This window comes from Haemaphysalis longicornis, unplaced genomic scaffold (genome assembly GCF_048455015.1).
Source record: "Haemaphysalis longicornis isolate Haplotype H1 unplaced genomic scaffold, Haemaphysalis longicornis Haplotype H1 scaffold_1, whole genome shotgun sequence".
Classification (NCBI taxonomy): Eukaryota; Metazoa; Arthropoda; class Arachnida; order Ixodida; family Ixodidae; genus Haemaphysalis; species Haemaphysalis longicornis.
The window spans coordinates 16,886,984-16,908,739 of record NW_027526203.1 but is presented as its reverse complement, the minus strand read 5'-3'; the positions used below and the strand labels follow the sequence as shown (position 1 = coordinate 16,908,739).

Below are 21,756 nucleotides of genomic sequence, written 5' to 3'. Positions count from 1 at the left end.
AAAGCACCCATGCAATACCTGCCGGGGTGGTAAGCCTAAACATCTGTGGCGGGGCCATCCGGTTGTCTCGAGAGCTTGGAAACTGCCTCCATGAGGCGTGTGGCTCTCCATTGGCGCAAGTCGGCAGGCTCCTCCCACTGCCTCGAGCAACGTGCGTCATTTTCTGAGCGAGGTCACCACCCCCCCCCCGCTCCGCTCTCAAAAACCTCATCGCATATCGCATCGCATTGCAGAAGCTGCCGCGCGCGCGAATCATCGTCGTGGGCGTCAAAAAATCGCACGCGCAACGCCGACGCGCCCGAATCGCGTGCAAAAACGCACCATGGGGGTCACGTTGCATGTCAAACCAGGGGCGGTATTCTCGAGTTTTGTCCCTTTTGCGTCCCTTTCAAAAGTGTCCCTTTTGGCGAGCCCTGATTGGCTGAAAGCAAACAACAGGAAGTGACGTAACGCAAGCGCAGCAAACCTACTGCCAACGCCGGCTGCTTAATTAACCGGAAGTACGTCACGATGAAAGGGACTCAAAAGGGACGTTTTCAAAAGGGACAGTTACGAGAATACTGCCTTAGGACTCTCTGAAGCCGTAACAGAAAGCAAGCAAACCTCAAACTGAACAAACTGAAGTTAAAGTGCATTTTGAGAATTAGGGCACTTGCAACAAATGTGTCTTTCCTTATGATAGAATGTGTTTTGCATATGCTTTTTATATGCTTCACGGACCATTTCCACAGAATGGCGCCTGTTGTATAGGTCAGGGAATTTTGTTTAAAATGGTCATGGAAAACATGGAAAAGTCAGGGAAATTGAATTAGGCAATTTGCTAGACACCCTGGTTTCAAGAGTACCGAAACACTTTTCTTCGATTTTGAGGTGTTCCAGTCATGCAATAGCAATTCGCTGCTATTTTTGTCGCCAAGCATGTTTACTTTTTGCATTAGAGATAGAGGACTGCGCTATTGGTATTTTATTTAGTAATGGTTTAAGTTTCTGCCAATGATGTGTTACAGCATGTAGTGATGGGAAGTGTGCATCCCAGGGTCCTAGTGAAGAGCAAAAAAAAAAAAAGGCCCTGAAAGAGACTACACCTCCACAACTTCCAATAGTTTCCTTCACGCTTTTGCAAAAGAAAATTTTGGTGCTAGGGAGCTAAGCACTAAAACACCATTGGCACAGCACAGGCTTTGCAGATGTCGCAGGCTCTCCCTTCACAAGCAGGGCTGGCATCGCCAGTCGGTTTTGCATGTTTCCAACAGGCGGTCTCTGACCTTAGTGTCTGGCACGCAGTCCTTGCTAGCAGTGAGGAGTGTACTGGGTGTTCGTTTGCCTTCAGGAGGATAAATAGCCTGACTAGGCTCAGTCGAAAGGAACGGGGGCTCACTGCGGTTCTGTTCCCTGTGCCTTGCAAAGTGTTGTGTGCGTCAACAGTTGCGAGCAAAAAGTACTGGGCCGTGATGTCCACGAGCGACGTTCAGTTGCAACGTCTAGGTGGCGTACTCGTCCAGCTGCCGCATCTCGCCATGCACACTGGGGGAGTCGCACCAGTCACGTTTCTTTTGTTTCTTTTTCATTTTTGTACAGTGACATAATTTTCCCCATGTTTGATGCAGTAAGTAGCATTGCCACAGTTGTCTGTCCACTTTACGGCGGCATACCCACGTGTCAAATGCGTGTTTGCTCGCTGCACCGTTTCCGTTGATTTAAAAATGGGTGGCAGGTTTTCCTCCTGGAAGAACGGCTACCCCAAAAGTCCATTTTCGAAGCACCTTTGCATCAACCAACTTTATGAAAAAGCCCCTGCCAAAACCGAGACAAAATGCCCAGAGACTGAAACAGAATACAGAAAACAAAGTTTCAGAACATTTTTAAACCTACTGTGTAACCACTTTCTTTTTTTAAATTTTGATAGGCACATAGAGCATTTGTGCGGCATGGGACTTTTCCGCCCTGCTTATACAACACACCCACATTTGGTGGGAAGGAAAAGTAATTACTTTTGGTACATGTTTTGTTTTTCTGGTGTTTTTGTGCGACACTATGAATTTAGTGTCTTCATTCTGCGCTAAATGTGAACCTCAGAAGCATTTTTTTTGTGCTTGCATTGGTGCAGGCTGGGCGATTTTAAATTCTGTGCGTGTTTGAAGGTGTGTCCTTGAATCAAACTACATTTATCACTTCGTTTTTCCTTTGGTAGAAGTGCTGCTAACTTGCACGAAATTGCTGAATGATTGGCAGCCCATGATCAGCTCAATAGCAGCTGTCTCTTCAGTACAAACCATATCGACAGTTCCTGAAATCATCTTGTGTAACAGCGCTGCGCTTAAAAGTCAAATGACTGTTGTACAAACCCATGAAAACATTGCTACGAAGCACTGGTGCCCTGTTCTGAGGGATGGAATGCAGTTTTTCTCACTATGGCTTGGCTCTTGCTGGACACAAGAACCGTTTTAGAAGTTGACCTTAGCTACGTCACAATTTCCATCACACAGGGGCGCTCTCCAGAACAGTTAAGGGGGGACGTGGCTTTCAACTTGGGAAACATAACAAAAAGAACGTTTTTTTTTTTTTTTTTGAAAGCCACATATTAGGCTTCTATGTTTCCTATTCTGTGCGTCTGCAAAGTTTTGCGCTGAAAAGCGTCGCAATGTGGCATAAAAAAATACTTTTGCAAGGCGCGGTGACAAAATATCAATGCAGAAGGGAGAAAAAACTGCAATTTTTGGAGCGCTGTATCTCCGCAACGGTGCCACCGAGCGCAGCCATTTTGATATCGTTCGATCAGCCGAGTGATCATCTTTCCTGTTCCGCTCGTCTCTTTTATCTTCGTTCATTCACAAATGCACAAATGGCAGAAAAGAAACGGCGCACAAACGGAGCTAGAAATAGATGCTGAAGCGCTATTGGCCCTCCGGTTGGGGCGCGCTAAAACGACCCTCCTGATTGAGCGTCGTGGCGGCAACGCAAGATGGCAGTCCCCTGAACTACGTAGTGTGCGTTCCTGAGTTCATTTTCGCTGCTTCGCTCGGCCAAGTTTCTGTTCAGTCTGTGGTATTCAACACGGAAGTTATCGCGATGGGGATGCCTGAGATCATGAGCCAGATTACGGGAACTTGTGCGGCTCAAAAGGCGGAGGTCATCGAACGCTTCGTGGTGTGCGCGACTCTACCGTCGCCAGACCCCGAAGGGTGACACGTGATGTGCGCGCTTGCGATTGCGGTTCGCGAAGTGAACTTTTAGTCAGATTTGCGATGTTTACACGCTTAGTTATTGCTATGTTTGACTGTGGGCTCGCTAGCCTTTGGAAAGAAAGGGCCGACGCGTCAAACTCCGCGTTGCGCACGGCATTGCCGCTGCGCATTGGAGCATCACCTAACTGTGCAACCGGCTACGATTGAACGCCAGTAGTTGTAATTAGTGTCTGCGACGATAGATATAATCTTGAAAGCGACCTGACCGGCCATATCAGGGAAAATCAAAGTACGATATGTCGTGGTAAGCGTGCTCTGCGATGCGCGTGAGCCAAATCGCCTTTCTTGCGCAACGTTTCCTGTGCACTTCTAATAATCATGCGAACAGGTTTGAGTTAGGAATATAGGAATAAAAATATGTTCTCTGCGTTAACAATGTACCTTACTGTTGCAGCATGTAACAGTGAATTATTAGTAAAATTATTAATATTGATGCATACATCTATGGCTTAGGGCAGGGGTTCTCAAGCATGTTGGCCCCAGGGAACCCTGCTAAGTTCCGTTAAGTGCCAAGGAACCCTCCCGCCATTCTTCATTCCGTTCATGCTACATTAACGTGCAATAAATTTAAAAGCAAGCTAGGGTATCGTTTTTTTTCCCGTCGACTTAACGCGAATACGTACGCTAGCGGCACCTATCTCCAAACAGGAGAAATGCACTTGGGGGTAATATAAGGCCGAGATTCAAGTGCAATACCGTAAAATTCCGAGCAAGCGCCCCCCCTCAGCAAGTCGGAATTACCGGCAAAGTGGAGGAGGGGGGGGGGGGGGGGGGGGCGCTATCCAGGAACGGCACGGAAATTCAAGATGGCGGCGACAATTGTTTTTACGAGAAAAAAAAACGCAGTGCGCGTGGTTTTAAACTTTCATTAGGAAGATGAACTTTATTACGCAAAAGATGTTACTGTTAGTTACTTTGGAAACCATTGCAAAACTTAGCAGCAAAAAAAAAAAATTGTTCGCAGCACTCTGCTGCCCCAGTCTTTGGGTGCCACGGCTTGATCTTACTGCTGTTCGTCACTTTCGAAACCATCAAAAGACTCCTCAGAGTCTGTAGCAAAAAAAAAAAAGTTCGGCGCACTCGTCTTCCAGTTCGCCCCGGTCTTCTGGCACCACGGCTCCGACATCTGCCAGCCCGGCGTGCAGGTTGCCGTCCTCGGAGCCATCGAGTGTGTTTGCAATGCCGCACCCCTTGAAGCAGCGCGCCACTGTTTCCGGTACAGCAGCCCACGCCTCGGCAACAAAATCAAGGACCTGCTGCCACGACGGCTTCTTAAAGTTGCCTTTTGGCGTCGTTTCGCCATCGCGGGGAGTTCGCGGCAGTCCGGAAGGCGCTTACTGCTTCCGCAGATTCCTCGGGCGTCCTCTGGCTCTCGTTCATGGCGCGGCGCATTGCAATGCCAAATCGCTGCTTCCACCTGCTTATGTAGTGGCTGGAAGCTACAAAGTTACCCAACTGCATGCTGCTTGCTATTTTCACAGCCTCTTCAGACAGCAGCCGGTTGCTAACGGCACGTCCCGCGCTTCTTTCGCGCGCTAAGAACTCGAACAGTGCATCCTCCACGTACTCGCTGAACAGTGGGACGCCGTTGCTTAGCTTCCGTCGAAGTTTTGCTTTTCCGAAGTTTTGCTGAAGGAGATTGTCGAAATTCTTCACCCATTCCCGTATGCGCTTTCGGTCGAGCTTGAACTGTCGAGAGGTCTGGTGCACGTTTTTCCCGTGCTCTCGGTGCCATCGGATCACCTCGATTTTCTTTGCAACTGTGTAGGAATGCATGACCTACCACTGCCAAAACAAAGTAACAAATGGCGCGTAGCGTTCGGTTGAAGCAGGATTGGATTGGATTGGATTCTTAGACTGGCTCCGGCAAGCCAGTGTTGCCTGCACGCGGTGCGTGATAACTGCGCGGAGGGAGGGGGGGGGGGGGGGGGGGCGCTTTCCCGGAACGGCGCGGAAATTTTAAATTTGCCCTGAAGTGGTGGGGGGGTGCTTGCATGGGTGGGGGCGCTTGTTCGGAATTTTGCGGTAGTTTAACCACGTGGGCCGTTTTCGGAGTCTGGCTGGCTACAAGCTGCTGGCGAGATTTATTGCGCAGCTCGCGCGTTTCTGTTATGCGCCGAGATGTGCTTACTGACACTGGGCGTGAGTAATGGAGGTTCCTTAGATCGATCGCACCTCAAGTTCACCATATAAGGCTTTGCGACTGCGGAACCAGGGAAAATTTATCAGTGGCTCGCGGAACCCTGAGGAGGGGCCTGCGGAACTCCAAGGTTCCGCGGAACCCACTTTGAGAAACCATGGCTTAGGGCATACTGGCTGTGCTGCGAGAAATTTTGGATGCCTTGAATGTCAAAAGTAGTAACAAAATGCTCGTGTATTGAAGTTAGAGTTATGCAGAATATTATACCAAGCTTCGAAGCACCTCATTTGCATCCTTGTCGATGCGAACTTAACTGCACGTATGAGTACTAAGTTGCTGCGCCAGGCAAAGTAATAAAACATAAAAGAAGCCAAGAGTCGTTTTCAAATTTAAGTAAAAAAAAAAAAGAGTGCTTCACTTGTTGCCATGGTGACAACACTGCAAAGGGAAGTGGTCCAGAGCGATAGAGCCAACCAGATAACCTACCTTGCATTGAAAGCCATTGAAAACTATATCCCCCTCCATTTCAACTGCAAACTTGGCTATGTACTCTTCAGAGAGGATCTGAAAATGTTTTGTGGAAAGAGAAAGGCTGTAAAAGGCACTCCAATGTCAAGGCAAGGCCTTCCAAAAGCTCCACGTTCAAAAGGACATGAAAGGCTACAACCCTGACAACTTTTGATAAGTGAAACCTATGTTGCAACTTCGGAAGCCGTTTTCTTAAAACAGCTTTTTTTTGCCACCTGTGTCGCTTGTTCCTAGGATTTCTTCGTGACCGCTGGGTCTATTTTGAATCCGTTTTTTGCATTACATTCCTTGATGAGCAGTTCAGGTTGTGACACTCTTGGTTTTCCAGATTTGTTTTTTGTCATTTTTTTATTAATCTAGTCGTTCACAGTTGACATGCCTGTTGTGCATTAACCTCTAAAAAAATGAAACTAAAAAAACGTTGTGTTGTAAAAAAAATTACAAGACTGTCACGACCTCGTCCATTCATTTGGGAATTCAAAGCACTTTGAACAAGTTTTCTATCGTGTTTTCAGGGGTGGAACAGCTGCACCATTTGCTCCATTGAGCGCCAAAATTGTTTACCTGCGCCATCCTGCGCCGAACACCAGCTGTTGCGCCAAACTTGGTTATCAGCACCGTCCTGCGCCGCAGCGCCTGAATTGAGCCGCGAGATACGACGGCCATGATGCCCAGCGCGCGAAAACTTGGCCGAAACATCGCATTTTGTGTTTCATCAAGGGGTTTATGGGTTCGGTTTTATCAAGGCTATGGGCGGCTATGGAAGTTGGCCTTGGCTTAGCCGTAAGGCCGCAGGCACTGCCCGCCTTCTCCGCATACTCTTTGCATTTCTTTGTGCTGCATTTGCACAGTTTCGTTTGCTGATGTCGACCGCTGCGTCACAGTCAATTGAAAATGACCAAAAGTTAAATGTTTTTGTGTCTCATCGCGAACAGCTAGAATAATATTCACATGCAAAATTGTAGTTTATTGGAGGTGCACATCAATTTAGTCGCCCGTTTTTGGCGATCGTAGCTTTGCTGCCCGCAACTTTCTGTAGCTGCATGTGTCGAACAAACAGGGTCTTGGATGCTTTGCCCGCGCTTGTTAATTCGGTTTGCTGTTGTGAGGTGATTACACATTTTCGCCTGTGAACTTTTGGGCTAACTTTGGTCAGTTAGAGGATGGTCCAACATTATACATGTCTTCTAACACGCTCTAGTTACGCAGTCTACGACCTAAGCTCGTCGACTCTCGCAACCCTGTGACAGGCCAAGACAAAGCTATGTTCAGCTTCGCACGCACTGAAACCACTGTTCGATAGAGAAAACTGCATGCAAACACCTTGTTTTCCGGAATGCCGCAGTGTGTTCCCATAAACACTGCCGTTTGCGTGACACGAAGCAAGGCCTGTTATCTGATCTCTTTCGACTCTGCGTATTAGGTTTGACATTTGAACGGCAACAACGTGGTGTGCTCGCTGGGGTCGAGGGTAGAAAATCTCTGCATTTTGTAAACCTCCAGATATAGTGCAAGAACTGCGTTCCTGGTTCAGAGTAGGTTCTAGTGCATGGTAGAAAGCCTGAAATAGTAGATAGATAAAACGTAATTGGAGGGGGACTTGCACAGCGGCCTGTAGGGAGATAAAGAAGGCACCATAATGCTGTGGAATGGTGTTACATCTGCTCCAAATGGCATTTCTGGCGGCTCAAAGCCTGCTAGAAAAGGCCTTTCTGACTGCTCCAAGCCTGCTACAAACGGCTCTATTGCCTGCAACCAGGACTCTTCCCAAACCCATGGACCTTGCCACCCCTGTGTTTTATAAGCTGCTCAAGCTCAGTACAAGCGGAACAGAAAGAAAATTTAATAAATAAAAAAGTTCAAAATATTCCTTTGAAATTTCTATGTTGTTATCACAGAATCATTTCCAGTTGCTGTGCCAATTTTCATCGAAATCCACAAAGAAATAAAAAAGTTGATTTTGAAAGCCTGGGGACTGTTACTGTGGAAGCTGCTATGCACAGCAAGTGTACAATTTTAAATGGTTTATGTCAAATATACGGAAAATTCTAACTTTTTCTTCACGAATTTTGTTGAAGTGAAATTGTCTAAAGAACATTGGAAAATAAATTTTTGTGCATTACTTCTTGAGGCAACTGATGCGAAATTGGAAATCCTTCATTATAGCCTGAATTTCGCTCTACGGGACTGTTGGGGCGGGATCTGATTGTACAGAATATTAATAGTGTTAAAAAATACTATGATTGCAGCATGGTTTAACTTAGTTTTTTTTTTGTGTGTGAAGTTTATTTTTCCTATGGCTATGCTGTGTCCCCTGTACAGTTGAACTTGCAGCTGAAAACTTAGCGTGAATTTGTGGTTAGTACATTTGGGCATTTCAGATATTCCAGCAAGTTCTTCGAACACTCCTGGCATTAGCACGAACAAATTGCCCAAGAATTGATAGAAGTGAAGCTAATAACTAGGGGCTGTGTGAGTTCTTGCTGTAGACTCGGGCAGTGGTGTCGGCAGTCTGGTTTCAGTCTTGTTTCACATGCACTGGCAGCAGCAGTGCGACATCCCTCCAAACACTGGTGGTCGATCTGTTTGCTTACGTTGTTTGCTCACGCCTCCTCCCCGCATTGCGTGCAGGTGCCCCGAGGAGGGCTGCGGCAAGGCGTACTACTCATCCAACACGCTGGCCTCGCACCTGCGCGTCCACCAGCACCGGCCTGAAGAGCTGCGCTGCCCTTTTGTGGACTGTGGGAGGCAGTTTGGGCGGGCCTGCAAGCTGCGCCTGCACATGCGACAGCACACGGGCGAGCGGCCCTACGGCTGCCCCGTGAGTGCGCTTTCTTCCTTCCTTCCTTCTTTGCTCCTCCTCCCTCGTCCCTTGCCATGCGGAGGAGCGTGCTGAGCTTTCCGGTCTGTCTCCCCTTTGTTTCCCTGCCGCAGGAGTGCGCCTGGACTTTTGCCAGTGCAAGCAAGCTGACGCGCCACATGCGCAAGCACACGGGTGACCGGCGCTACACATGTCCCGACTGCGGCAAGGCCTTTATGCGCCCTGAGCACCTGCGCGGGCACATGGTGGTGCACTCAGGTGGACGACCCTTCGCCTGCACCGAGCCCGGTAAGGGAGGGGGCCTTCCTTCCTTCATTCCTGGCTGCATTTTGCGCCACAGCTTGTTTTCTGACCGAGACAGGTTGGGCCAACACCAACTGGAAAGGAAGAAGGCCTTAGCTCTTTCCGTGACATCACACGATAGGGCGGCTTGGTAAAGCTTTGGAGCGCTGTTCAAGAGTGGGTGTGGTGCAGATGCACAGCGCGGAAACCTTTTTTTTCTTGAAGAACGAGCATGCGTGTACTTTAAAAGAAATTTGATGCAAAGAAAATTATAGGAGCAAAACATTTATTTACAGAAACCAGTTTCAGTTCGTGTCTGTGCTAGATTGGGTGCAATACTTTTCCGCAGCGTCGACAAGTTTGTCGTTCAGTTTGCCATTTAAGTTCTTCGGCAAAACGTTCGTGCTGCACCGCACAATGTGTTTTAGCACTGCTTCACTCGTGGGACCATTCTTACAGGCGTCGAAGTTGGATTTTTCTTTGTTGGCCAGCAGTTGCAGTGTCAGCTTCGTGATGACCTGGCGCTGTTCGGGCATTAGAAGGAGTTCTGGCTGCGTAACGGGCAGTTCTACGACAACATACCTGTGAGCAACAGCGTTTAGTGCAAACATGGATGGGTACACTAGACCTCCTCGGTCCAACTGCTTCACAACAGCGTTTAGTGCAAACATGGATGGGTACACTAGACCTCCTCGGTCCAACTGCTTCAAGATTGTTGTGTTCATGAGTGGCAGACACTGTGATCGTCTTATCAACAGTCAACTTGCCCCCTACATTTTTCGCAGTTCAACTTCTTTAGGGCCCCATAGACTGCGTGTCCTGCAACTCAGACCAGGACTGGAAGGACGTCCTGCACCTTTGATGCAGTCTCGGGGCTTACAAGTATGTTGCGGCTGGGGAGTAACGCCTCGGCCTGCTTCCGAACACATTTCCCATTGCTGATGAGTGGAAACCGTTGGCAAAGTGCTCTGAAGGCGCAGCTTGTTTTCCACTTCATAAATATGCCTGATGGAAACGTGGTACTGCACACCTGCCAGTCGTCTATACTTCCCGAAGCAGTTCTCGAAGCAGTCAGTCTCAGTGATGTGATAGCTGCGTCAATTGCGGCTAACTACGCCGAGAGGTAAATCCTGCTACATCCTGCTACAAAGACTCTGATTTCAAGCAATCTGCGCCAATCTTGCGCCGAAGCTTCATTTCACCGGGCTTCCTTGATGTGGCGTGCTCTTTATGCCACGAGCGTTGAAGAGGAGGGAATCCTGGAGTGTTCTTTGCTCGCGAAAACGCGCCGCGCACGCCACAGGCGCGCTGACGCGGAACACCCGTATGTACGCTGTGTGCGGCACGGCCGGTGGCGGCTTAGGCCGCGAAGTGGCGTGGGGATCTCGAGCAACTGCGTCTAACAGCTCTCTAAAATGCTGCTCAAGGTACATACGAAGTTGCTTGTGCGGTAAAGGAACTTATTATGGGGGCGAAAACGGCACTATAAACCATAATCCGCGCCGCTAGTCAAAGCGCCCATGCAATATCTGCCATGGTAGTAAGCCTAAACATCTGTCTGAGCCAGCTGGCTGTGGTGCGCGCCTCCCCATTGGGGCAAGTCGGCAAGCTCCTCCCACTGTCGCGCGCATCGCGCGTTCGTTTCTTACCGAGGTAGAAGGTGCCGTGGGCGCAATATCGCGCTTGCAATGCCGAGGCGCACGAATCGTGTGTAAAAACGTGCCATGCCGTTCACGCTTTACTATCTACTTTGCAATAAAGCTTGGCGAGTTAGCACAGGACCGGGATAATTGGAGATTAATGGGAGGGGCCTTTGCCCTGCAGTGGGCGCAGGTAGGTTGGTGATGATGATGATTAAAGCTTAGCAGGACTTCAGGTGACTAACTCCGAGGGGTCGAGATGGAGAGGGCATTGCAAGGGTAGCTAGCCGGAAAGGGCAAAGGGACGAAAGTTCAAGATAGCTTAATTTGGGATTGGCTGTAAGCCGGTTCATTGAACAGTTATGAGCTTCGAAGAAAGTGATATTGCCTGACTCAACATGTCGTTTAGGAGGAACGCTACAGGACCGCTTCAGGAAAGCATTTTATGATAAAACTTTTTTTGCAAAGCTACTCTTCGTGAAGAATGGGGTCGACGTTTTTGCTTTTTGTCTTCGTTTCAAATAAGTTAGCCATTGGTCCACTTACTCAATGATCATCATAGGTGACTCTCTTTCACACAAGCTGGGTGGGCGCTTCATGAAGACAGTCTTAGCGCTCAAAAAAGCAGAGAGTTGCCGTTTTTGCAAACCTAATCCCCTGCAAATTGGAAAGCGAGTGTAGAAGTTGGAGAGAACATGTAGCATGCTGTTTCATCTTGGGTACCCGGAGAGAAAGACATTTAGGCTGGACGCTAGAAGCTTTGGCATAAAATGCACTCATTACATTCTGTCGCATGTCACTCTGTTTCGTTCATTATGGTTTTTCGAAACGTCCTGTAGCCTACCGATCAGAAGGCTACCCCGATAGTCATTTTTAAAATAAAACTTCAAGTTCTCTTATCATCTGTTGGCTCATGCAGTGAATGCATGCACGTGCTCGCACGAACTCTTTTGGTGCTTGTCTTGAGGCATTTCATAGTCACTGCTAAAAGACATCTGTGCGGCAAAAACTCGTTTAAACATTTCTGTGTGCCCAGGATGCTGCTTTTGGGGCTTTTTTCGGTTGTTTTGCTCCCCTTCTAGCAATATTTTTCAAATCTTAATGCTCGTTCTGGCTGCTCCAAAAGCTGATTTTGCTGCTCCAAAACCTACTTTTGGCTGCTCCAAAAGCTGCTCCAAAATAACTGGACCCAACCAGATCACTGCAGTCTGTATCTTTCCAAAAAGAGCATAAGACATCCGAAGCTCTTCGAAGCTGTACCCAGCGAGCTCCACAAGCGCGTAGGTGGTGTGCTCTAGGGCAGCGTGGGTCTCCTTTGTCAAAGTACCCTTGTCCAGGCCTTTGCTTTTCCAGTCGTCCAGCCGTGTGAGCAGCATGCGCAAGAAGTCGATTTTCGGATCGTTGTCAACGAAAAACACGGGTTGTTAGAACTGGTCTCTCAGCCTCTTTCCCTTCCACGGAGTTTTTACATTTACAATTTTCTACCACTTGAGGATGATTTCAATGAAAGTAGCAGTGGCATCAAAGGAGAAGAGGTTGTGCTTCGTTCCAAGAGCACGCAACGCCCCAGGCAAGAAATCGTTGAATATTTGGAGGGCAAGCTTTACGTTCTGCCTTTCAATATTCGAAGGGTAGATGGCTTTTCTTGACAGCCCGTACCCATGCTTCAACAGTTGGTCAGTCTCTTTGCTGTGAAGCTCTGTGATTGTCGCAAATGATGCTGTTTGCATGCGCTGTGGCTGCGCTCCGTCTGTTTGAATATCACGGAAGTAAAAGCAAACTTGGTCATTCTTCTGGTTTACTGAGTTGTAATAGTAATAATAATAATTATAATAATAATAATAGTCTTTATTTTCATCAATACAAGTGATGGAGGAGGTGGGAGTGAAAGCGAAAATCGCTTGACGGAGCTCCCACCACCCTTACAGCTGGCAGCGACAGCAAACCGCAGTAGCGGGCAGTTTGACAGTGTACTCCGGTCTGCGTAGTGAAAAAAAAAAAGAGAGAGAGAGAGAGAGAAAAGAAAAACATGATATTCTACTACGCTCGGCTTAATGAAAAAAAAAAAAAAAGGAAAAACGACGCTCCACTACACTCTGTGTATTTCGTATGCATTTAAGTATGTGTACCGGGCCAATAACAAAGAACAGCGGCATTGCAGGGTCTGACGGGTGCTGGTACACAATTCTGTTAGATGGAGGCGATTCGAAGAGGGATATCACTTTTGTGTTCGGAGTTGTTGTCATTCACGATGCACACGACCGTTTACCCAATCTTTTCCAACCCGCAAATCACATCTTTAAGCGTCTTGCGCAGTGCACGTCTAGCCTCCGCGCACGTCTAGCCTGTGGTACGATGTGCGCAACTTCTTTGAATTTGCACGTGAGGCTGAGCACCATGATAACGAGCGCACAGTTTGCAGCTTCATTTTGGTTGAGCGCAACGCCGGTAATGTTACCCCCTTTATAATCAAAGTAGGGTTTTATGTGGATTTCGTCTACCATTACGGTCACAGAACGCTGGTCGTCTTTTTGGTCAGAAATTCTCCTTGCCATTGCAGTGAAACTAAGGATGAGGGCTCATACCATATGCAAAGCACACTGACCTGATTGTCATAAAATGTGGCAAGGTGATGCTTCCATGGCTGCGTATGTAAGCGTACCCATAGGATGATATCATGAAGAGAAGGCAACAAACACCATGAAATCAGATGAGTAGCGTTTGCGCTGTTTTCTTGCTAGTTATAAAGTGACCTGCTCTTTCAGGAAACGAATGCAGGCCGTGCTGTCTTCCTCTTGGGACGTAGACAACTGATCGAGCAGTAAGCAAACAGCGTCGTAAATTTCTGCGGCTGAGTTGGACTTCACACCGCCATCCCACGCCACTGTGCACGATATCTCTTTTGCTGGTGGCAGTGTCTGGAACGCACACATTTGCGTCTAGCTTTTTTATGACTTTTTTCATGACATGTACGTTCACGCTCAAGTCTCCTTTGACGCAAACAGAGTACTTCAGCTAGGGCGCTTCATCTTTGACGATGTGAATTATAAGAAATCTTCCATTTTTCTTGATTACGAGCCAGAACTTCATCTCCAGCTCCTCAAGTGGCTGGCTAGTTCGCCGGCTCTGTCAAATGGCTTGTTGGATTCAGCAATGTCTTTCTGCAGGGCAGCGTGCTCCATGTGCGCCCACTTAGTCAGGGTCTTCCTTCTCTCTTTGTGGCTTCCCTAGACATATAGGCCGGGCAGTTCGGGAACTTTGTAGGTACAGCGTCCTGGCGAAAGCGCACGAGTTAGCGGCACTATGATGGTGCGGCCAGTGGCTTGATCTGTATGCGTGGCTACATAGATAATATCCGCATCGGCAAAGTGAAGTTCGCATACCTAGAAAAAAATTACCTCCAGTAAGCAAACCCATCGGTGCTTGACATACAAAAGTGCGGCTTGTGAGTCAGTTACACGTGCACGTGTATCCTCTTACAATGAAAGAGCAACTCTGCACCAAAATGAAAAAAAAAAAAAACCAAAAAAAAAGCTTACCCTGGAATTTTCAGTTACAGGGAGGTTTTCTCGTGGCACCGTGTATATCCAAGCATTCCTCAGTTCTTCCCCCGGGAACTTGAACATGTGTACCTTTGTGTACCTTCGGTGTAGTTGCCACGGCATCGTGGTACACGGCACTCGCACGGCATCTCAGCGTTTTTCCTTCGACAATGCCAAAATTTGCAAACACGAAAACACTCGCAGGAACACGCAAAAAACGAGCGTCTCGACGGCGAACAGATGCACGTGGAAAAAGACACACCGGGAAATGCCGAATCTGCGGGGCAGTAGGGGCACCCTGCAGCCGGACGTGTGATTCCGCAATGTCGTGGTGACAGGTGGGGTGATCGCCTCCGTGGGGCTTGTCAGCCGTTCTATCCATCCGCCCTATTAGCTGACGTAGCGCGAGTGGAAAGGGAGAACTAAGGCTTTCTCTCTTTCCAGTCGGTGTTGGTTGGGAAGGCCTTCTGAAGAAGATGAGGGAAATTGTAGCGGGAAGGTGCTCTGCGAGCTCGGCTTGGCAGGGTGCTTGAGCCCACGGAGTCGGAAAGGAGGGGGGGGGGTTGAAACAGCCCATTGCCGCAGGCACAGGGAAGGGACCAGATAATGTCAATTAAAACGAACGCGGACTAAAAACCTTCATAGTTGCAACGGTGAAAGAGGGCAGCAGCACCTGATGGACAAAATGATTGCGGTCACAATTTCTTTCCATGGCTGCACAGCGAAATGCCAACCACAGCAGCTGTGCAGTTTCTTTGCCCGCAACAGATGTTGATGTTGCAGGCCTCACCTCTGCTCAGTGCTTGGGACGTTATCTGGCCGCCCTAGGAAGCGACGTTTCCCTTCTGTCTGGCTCTTTCTGTATGCTCGAGCCCAAGTAAATGTTCCTTTGTGGCAGTGTGTTTCAAGCAGAGGCACTGGTAGAACTCACTTTTGTGTACTAATTTTTTCCTAATCTAAATTACTTGTCTAAAAAATACAACTTGTATCTGAAGTAGTTGCTGAAATGTCACCCTTAGCCCTCTACTACAGCATGCCTCGTAGTATAGGTGTACCCTTGGCACGTAACCCCCTCCTCTTCCCCGCCTTTCATTTTTTTGTGGGCACCATTGGTGGAGCACATAAGGTATTTTAGCACTCAGCAAGGAGACTTAAAAATTGTGGCATAGTAAAACATGTTGCAATATCATTCTTGAGCCGCCTAACCAAGAACTGATTGCAAATAATTTGGACCCGCCGCGGTGGCTCAGTGGTTAAGGCGTTGCGCTGCTGAGCATGAGGTCACGGGTTCGATTCCCGGCTGCAGCAGCCGCTTTTCTGATGGAGGCGAAAAGTGAAAACGCCCGTGTGTACGAGATTTCGGCGTACGTTAAAGATCCCCAGGTGGTCAAAATTAACCCCGAGCCCTCCACTACGGCGCGCCTCATTGCCTGCATTGCGTCAGCGCGTTAAACCCTACAATCAATCAATCATTGAATTTTATTTTGAGCGATGCGATCCTCTGCCTGATGGTAGGTTGATTGTGATTACGCTCTCTTCTATCGCGACAATCCCTTCGGTGTCTGGCGTGTAACCTTTGCTTCGTAACGGTTGCTCTGGTATCGGTGGGGAGTAGTTGCTTTGCTTGCCCCATGCATCTTGGGAGGCGTACTTCCATGGTTGACTACGTTTCACAGCTGCCACTGAGGTAGACGCTTTCAGGGGTGCGATTGCGTCCTCTCATTATTGTCGTCATGGTCCTCTTGTTGCCGTTGTGCCGTTTTCTTCTCTGTTGCTGTGACTGGAGATGCTTAGCCCTTGTTGGCCCCCTCATATACACTATTAGTGTAAGTGTGTTTCGCTGTTTTTGTAATCAGCGTGTTTGAAATACAGCTGCAGGATGTGCCTCTAACACACGGGCCACAGCACATTCACTAGGTCCACTTTCAATCGGTAGAGCCAAGAATCAGCTGTGGTGCAGGCTATCTGTGCAGTGCTCGCCCTGGCTTGTGCATGTCATTTCTCCCTTGGGGCCTTTGCTTCAGCTAGCCTCTTTGCCAGAATTGAATCTCTTGTGTGAAGTTGACTCCCGTTCCAGTTGGAGCCTTTCCGTGTTCACAACACTGCATTAGCTTGCTGTATGCTGGCAGGGCTAATGCACTCGGGCAGGCTGCAGCTGCGAGGTGGAGGGGTTCATTTAGTAGGGCCTTGCGCCAGTAATTTCAGAACCCTTGGGGTGCAGCACATTGTTCGTCTTGGCTTCTCTTGGTGGTGGTAAATTGCCAGGGAGGGCTTTGTCAGTGTTGCCCTGGCAGTACTTTAGTGCCCAGCCATAGAGGGCTTTTGTGATTAGGCAGCCCTGTTTTTGTTTTTTTCCCCACATCTGGAAATGTTTCCGTGATAAAATGTCGTTAAGCGCTTGCTACATTCTTTGTCAGTGCTTGCTGATAGCTGTGGAAGTCCCAAGAATAGCTTCAAACAGACAGTTTGCGTCTCTGCGCACTTATGAACTCCATGAAGTTGCAACTTTTATGGGAATATCTCGGCCTATTGCGAGCTTCACTCTGTACCATGTGAAGGGCAAGCCTCAAAATGAGCTCGTTTACTGCTGTCAGTGTCTTTGTCTGTTGTGCCCGTTTGTTTTAGTGTCTTTGTCTGTTGTGCCCGTTTGTTTTCTCAAGGTCGGATGCAGCATTCAACTTCCAAAAAAATGACACTGTTTTCTATTTTTAAAGCCACATATTTAGCTTATATTCCTTGATTGATTGATTGATTGTGGGGTTTAATGCGCCGACGCAACGCAGGCGATGAAGCACGCCGTAGTGGAGGGCTCCGGATTACCGTATTTACTCGCATAATTCTCGCACTTTTTTTTCAGAAAAGTCAATGCAAAGTTAAAGGTGCGAGAATTATGCGGGGAAAAAAAAAAAATCCGGTGCACAGTGTTGCCACTTTGCCTTATGCTAATCCCGCTAAATGTAGCGGTCGTTTTTTGTATTGGTAAGCTCAGTGTTGCCAACAGCAGCTATTTCTTTTTATTTTATTATTTACAACGTAAACATTCTCCCGTCGATCAGCGATCATGAAATTGCCGCCTTTGCTTTCTGGCGCGCGCCTTATCTCGTCGTCGTATGTGCGTGCCCTACTCCAGTAACGCACGTTGAAGTCGGTGACGAAGCGCCTGCCTGCGGCACGGTTGCCGTGTTCGATCGCGTACCCTTTCGCTTTCAATTTGAAAGCGGCAGTGTAGCTCGCGTTCCTCCCCATGGCGAAGCGGCACCAAGCACAAAACAATTAGATCAAAAAGTTCTCAAAACGGCAGCGAGCTATCCACCACTGACGCGAGTGACTCACTGATTGCTGCCGCTCAACGGCGGGACCACGACGGCGACACGACGACACGACAGCGGGCTGCGCGAACACCGTCTAGTTGCGCGCACGCAAAACATGCGCGAAACCGGCTCAAGGACAGTGTAAGTAGCGTGTTAGGTCACCTGTTAGGGAGTAGCCATGCAGGTTGTTAGGGCGCCTGGATGGCCTTGGATACACAGCGCTCTCCGCCGAACGGAGAGGCGGCGGGGGAGGGCGCGCTTTGGAGAGCGCGTGCACCATGCGGGTTTCACGAGCAGGCAACTTTCGCCGCTGCAAAGTTGGGGGTGCGAGGATTATGCGAGGAACCAAAAAATTCAAGTTTTGGTGGCCCACATTAGGGGTGCGAGGATTACGCGAGTGCGAGGATTACGCGAGTAAATACGGTAATTTTAGCCACCTGGGAATCTTTAACGTGCGCCGAAATCTCGTACACACGGGCGTTTTTGCTTTTCGCCTGCTTAATTCCTTGTAGTCCAAATATTTGTAAAGTTTTTCTGCTGAAAACTCGCTTATACAGTAAAAGCTTGTTAATTCGAACTCGGTTAATTTGAACTAACGCCCTGGTCCCGGCACAGATGGCACCCCCTGGCATGGCCCATTTAGTATCATTATGATGGGCGAACCTTGTCTTCAGTGTTTCGGCCACCTCTATTATTGTCACTCACAAAAAGCACTTGTATGGCTGGAAAAGATTTCGTTTCACTGTCTGTCTTCTCTCATCCGTGCATTTGGGTGTGAGTGACGAAGGCAAGTGGGAAAGGGAAGCCGACAGCTTGACAGGTTTAAGATGCTAAGGTGGCTGCACCAAGTGGTGCTGTTCTGTTGGTATAGCACCTCGAGAAAAGGCCTTCTAAGGCATGCGAGGAGGCCCTGGCCACTTTTTAAATCTGCGTTTCATTGGTAGCAAAATCTGTCTTCAAAAGGCACAGTGCATTGCGAAAGAGGTATTAAAATAGTGCACAACTAACTGGGTGGTCTGTTTCCAAAAAGTTTGATCGGGATTTCAGCATGGATGTGGGAAGGCACAAAGTTTGCACTCAGGGACCTTTAGGGACTGGGGGAGATAGTTGTCTGAAAGGAAGTTGGGGTTGCTTTCAGAGAGCTGTAGGCAGAGTGGGATGCATTACAAGGTGGCAGTGCCTCGCATTGGTGGGTTTGGCAAAAGATCGTTGTTTGCAAGTGGTATCTTTTGCTCTTGCCTTCAAAGGGGCCATGCAGACAAAATAGAATTTCGTTTTATTTGAAAGATTTCGTGTTTTATAGTGCCCCCAGGACTTTTGTGGAAGCAAATGATGCTTTATTCACTGACAAATTAATAAATTTAAGTTAAAATTGATTCTGCCACCAAATGGTGTGTTTCTGTGATGTCTGCAAGGACATCATATGTGCTGGTGAGCCTTGTTTACCGTTAGTCAACCCAGATGGCGCTACCATACTGCAGCGGGCCGTTTTCTGCCTTTGTTTTGTTTTTGACCATATTTGTACCTGGCGTGCTTTTTGTTAAGGTAGAAAAATCATTTCGTGAAACGTGGTGTTAGCTCAACAAATATGGTCACGGAAGACACCGTTGCTTTTGCCAATTGGCCAGTGTGGTCTGAAATAACCCCCAAGCGCCGCATCAGTATTTCTATGTTTACTTTCATAACATCCACTCCCACCATTCTGCCTGCTATAAAAAGAATGTGCCCTAAATGTAGGTGCAAATATCTCGTTCAGCATGTTATAAGCCCTGCCTAATTCGCGTCTGCTTCATATGACACAGGTTCTGTTGCGGGAAACGAGCAAGCTAATTATGTAGCTTATTTGAGTGAAAGTGCGTTAAAAGTGGGCTCAGTATGATTCTAATGACGCAATCTTTCAAATGAACCAAACTTGCGTTTTATCTGCATTTCCCCTTTGAGCCAAATGCTCTTGTTTAGGTTTTGCACTCGTCTTATGGGGGTCGTAGCATGGTTCCACAGTATGCCATCGAGAAATAACTAATTTCTGGTGTTACGAGTGTGCCCGTAGCTGCCACGTCTTGTGCTACTACAGTCCTGCTTACTAGTGCACGCTGAGCCTTCAGTGGGTGATGCCGAAGGGACTGCCTCGGTGCGTGTGTGCATGTATGTGTACGGGCGCAGTAGTAACAGTGGCGTGTATGGTCTCCCCGTGCAGGGTGCAGCTCGCGCTTTGCAGCCAAGTCGAGCCTGTACGTGCACCTGAAGAAGCACGCCCAGCAGGGGGGCGAGCGGCTGGTGTACGCCTGCCCCGTGGGCAGCTGTGCCAGGCGCTTCCTCTCGCGGGGCGCCCTGTGCCAGCACATCGAGCGCTCGCACTCGCTCGTCGTCCTCGGTGAGCCACACTGCGGGACACTGGGGTGATGGGAGACACTAACTAGCCCTGGTATTCAGAGTCCTTCCTCCACTCCATCCTGCGGTCGTGGAGATCCTTGAGATCGATTTCCCCATGCATAATTGTGGAATCCTCCCCTCAGCTGAGTGGAGGGAGCAAATGGAATGGAGGAGGGACTTGGAATATGGCCCTAGGACTCCTACTCGACATGGAGCCTGGCACGGCACTGCTTACGGGCCTCGTGTCATTGTGGTTGCGCGACCGCTACTGGCACTGTACACCAGGGCTGGGCGGAGTGCCAAAAAAGCAGTCCGGAATGGACATGCTTTGTAAAAACCTTTGCCCCCGCGTCTTTAGTTTTGGAACTTTGAAACTGAGCGAAGCCAGAGTGATGGTTCATCATTGTTCCCTCGCCCAACGTTGCTACTGTGCAGGCTAGTATAGAGCCTTTCTCCTGGCTTAATTTTCTCATCCCTGTTGTGTGTCCATAATTTTACCAAGCCAAAAATTTAGTTAACTCTTTCGTTACGGCAGAAAAACGGCCGATTTTGATTGCTTCCACAAAACGTTTTTTTTTTTTCTCTTGAGCTACTGCACACACTTAGCCTTGCTATGCATGAAATTGTAGCTTATAGATTGCTCTTCCAAACAAAATGCAGCAGTTTTGTTAAAGGTACAATTACTTACAGTTTATTCGTCAAGTAATCAGAAAAAAGCCCCCAAGAAAAGTATACGAAAAGCACAAAGCGGCAATTTTACCGAGACTAAAAATTATTTCAGGAATTTTAAGATATACAAATTGTTCCTACGTTCTTTGGCTATGATATATACAAATTGTTCCTACGTTCTTTGGCTATGATCCAATATATAAATCAACAGTGTACACCACGTTATCGATTTTTGAGGGCCTGTCAAACTAGCGGAACTGGCGGCTGTACCACGCTGCGAAGGCACTCAAGGGTGAGTGAGTCTCTGTAAAATGCGCATCCAAGTACAGTTAAACCTGCGCATAACGAACCTCCATACAACGAATTCCTCTTTATTACGAAGTTTTGATATTCCCCGGCGCTACTGCATAGAAGCATGTGTATTTCTGACCTCTATGTAACAAACTAGCAGCGGCGGGCACCCTGGAAATAACGAATTTTTCCGCCAAATACCTCGCCATTTTGCACCGTTTTTTTTTTTTTAGCGTGATGGACAGCCGCATTCATCTGCTGCGCGGCTGCCCTGGCGCCGACAGCGCGAAACGATGTGATCGCGCACGGCGCGCACGAGCCGCGGCAACGGTCTCGCTGCTGAGCTCCCGCGGGGTGCCGCGGTGCCACCGGCGCTGGCGCAACCAACACCCTTTCAGTAGAGAGGGTGTGGGTTGCGGAGAAAGAGGAGAGGGCTGCAGAACGCGGCTGCCGCGCTCTCCCCTCTTTTTTCAAACTGCATTCCGTTGCTCCCGGACCGGTGCTACCCGTGCTCGCGGGTTTTCAAAGGCTTTCGCGCCGGCTACCGGAGTCCTCTTCAATCCGCTATCCCCGCACCACGTGACACTAAAAGAAAAGCTCCATGGAGAAAAAAAAAAAAAAAAAAAAAGGAGGGGCAGGGGGGAGCATGGCGTCAGGCGGCCAGCTTTCGCAAGCGACCCTCCTCTGGCACCGCTTTCTCCTCTCTTCACGATCGTCTCTGTTCTGTGGCTGCGTACTGGAGAAAACACACGCCGCACTCGCTTTCCGCGCTTTCCGTTCTTTGCTCCCTTCTGCGCATCAGTACTCCTCCGGCATTTTTTTATTCGCGCGTGCGAGTCGGCTCTTGCGTCCTCGCATCTAGGAAGTGTACGGTTGTAAAGATGAGTGCCTCGATAAAGAAACGAAAGACATTG

General features: G+C 48.5%; 1 protein-coding gene across 2 annotated transcripts in view; it reads left to right on the top strand.

Moving 5' to 3' along the window:
* The window catches only part of LOC144175305 (uncharacterized), an 81,052-nt gene that overhangs the window by 14,761 nt on the left and 44,535 nt on the right, over positions 1 to 21,756 (top strand). For both annotated transcript variants that reach the window (XM_077704391.1, XM_077704398.1), the window contains exons 5-7: positions 8,545 to 8,734; positions 8,848 to 9,022; positions 19,707 to 19,883. In XM_077704391.1, the coding sequence (XP_077560517.1) occupies positions 8,545 to 8,734; positions 8,848 to 9,022; positions 19,707 to 19,883 (542 nt within the window). The remainder of the gene's footprint in view (positions 1 to 8,544; positions 8,735 to 8,847; positions 9,023 to 19,706; positions 19,884 to 21,756) is intronic.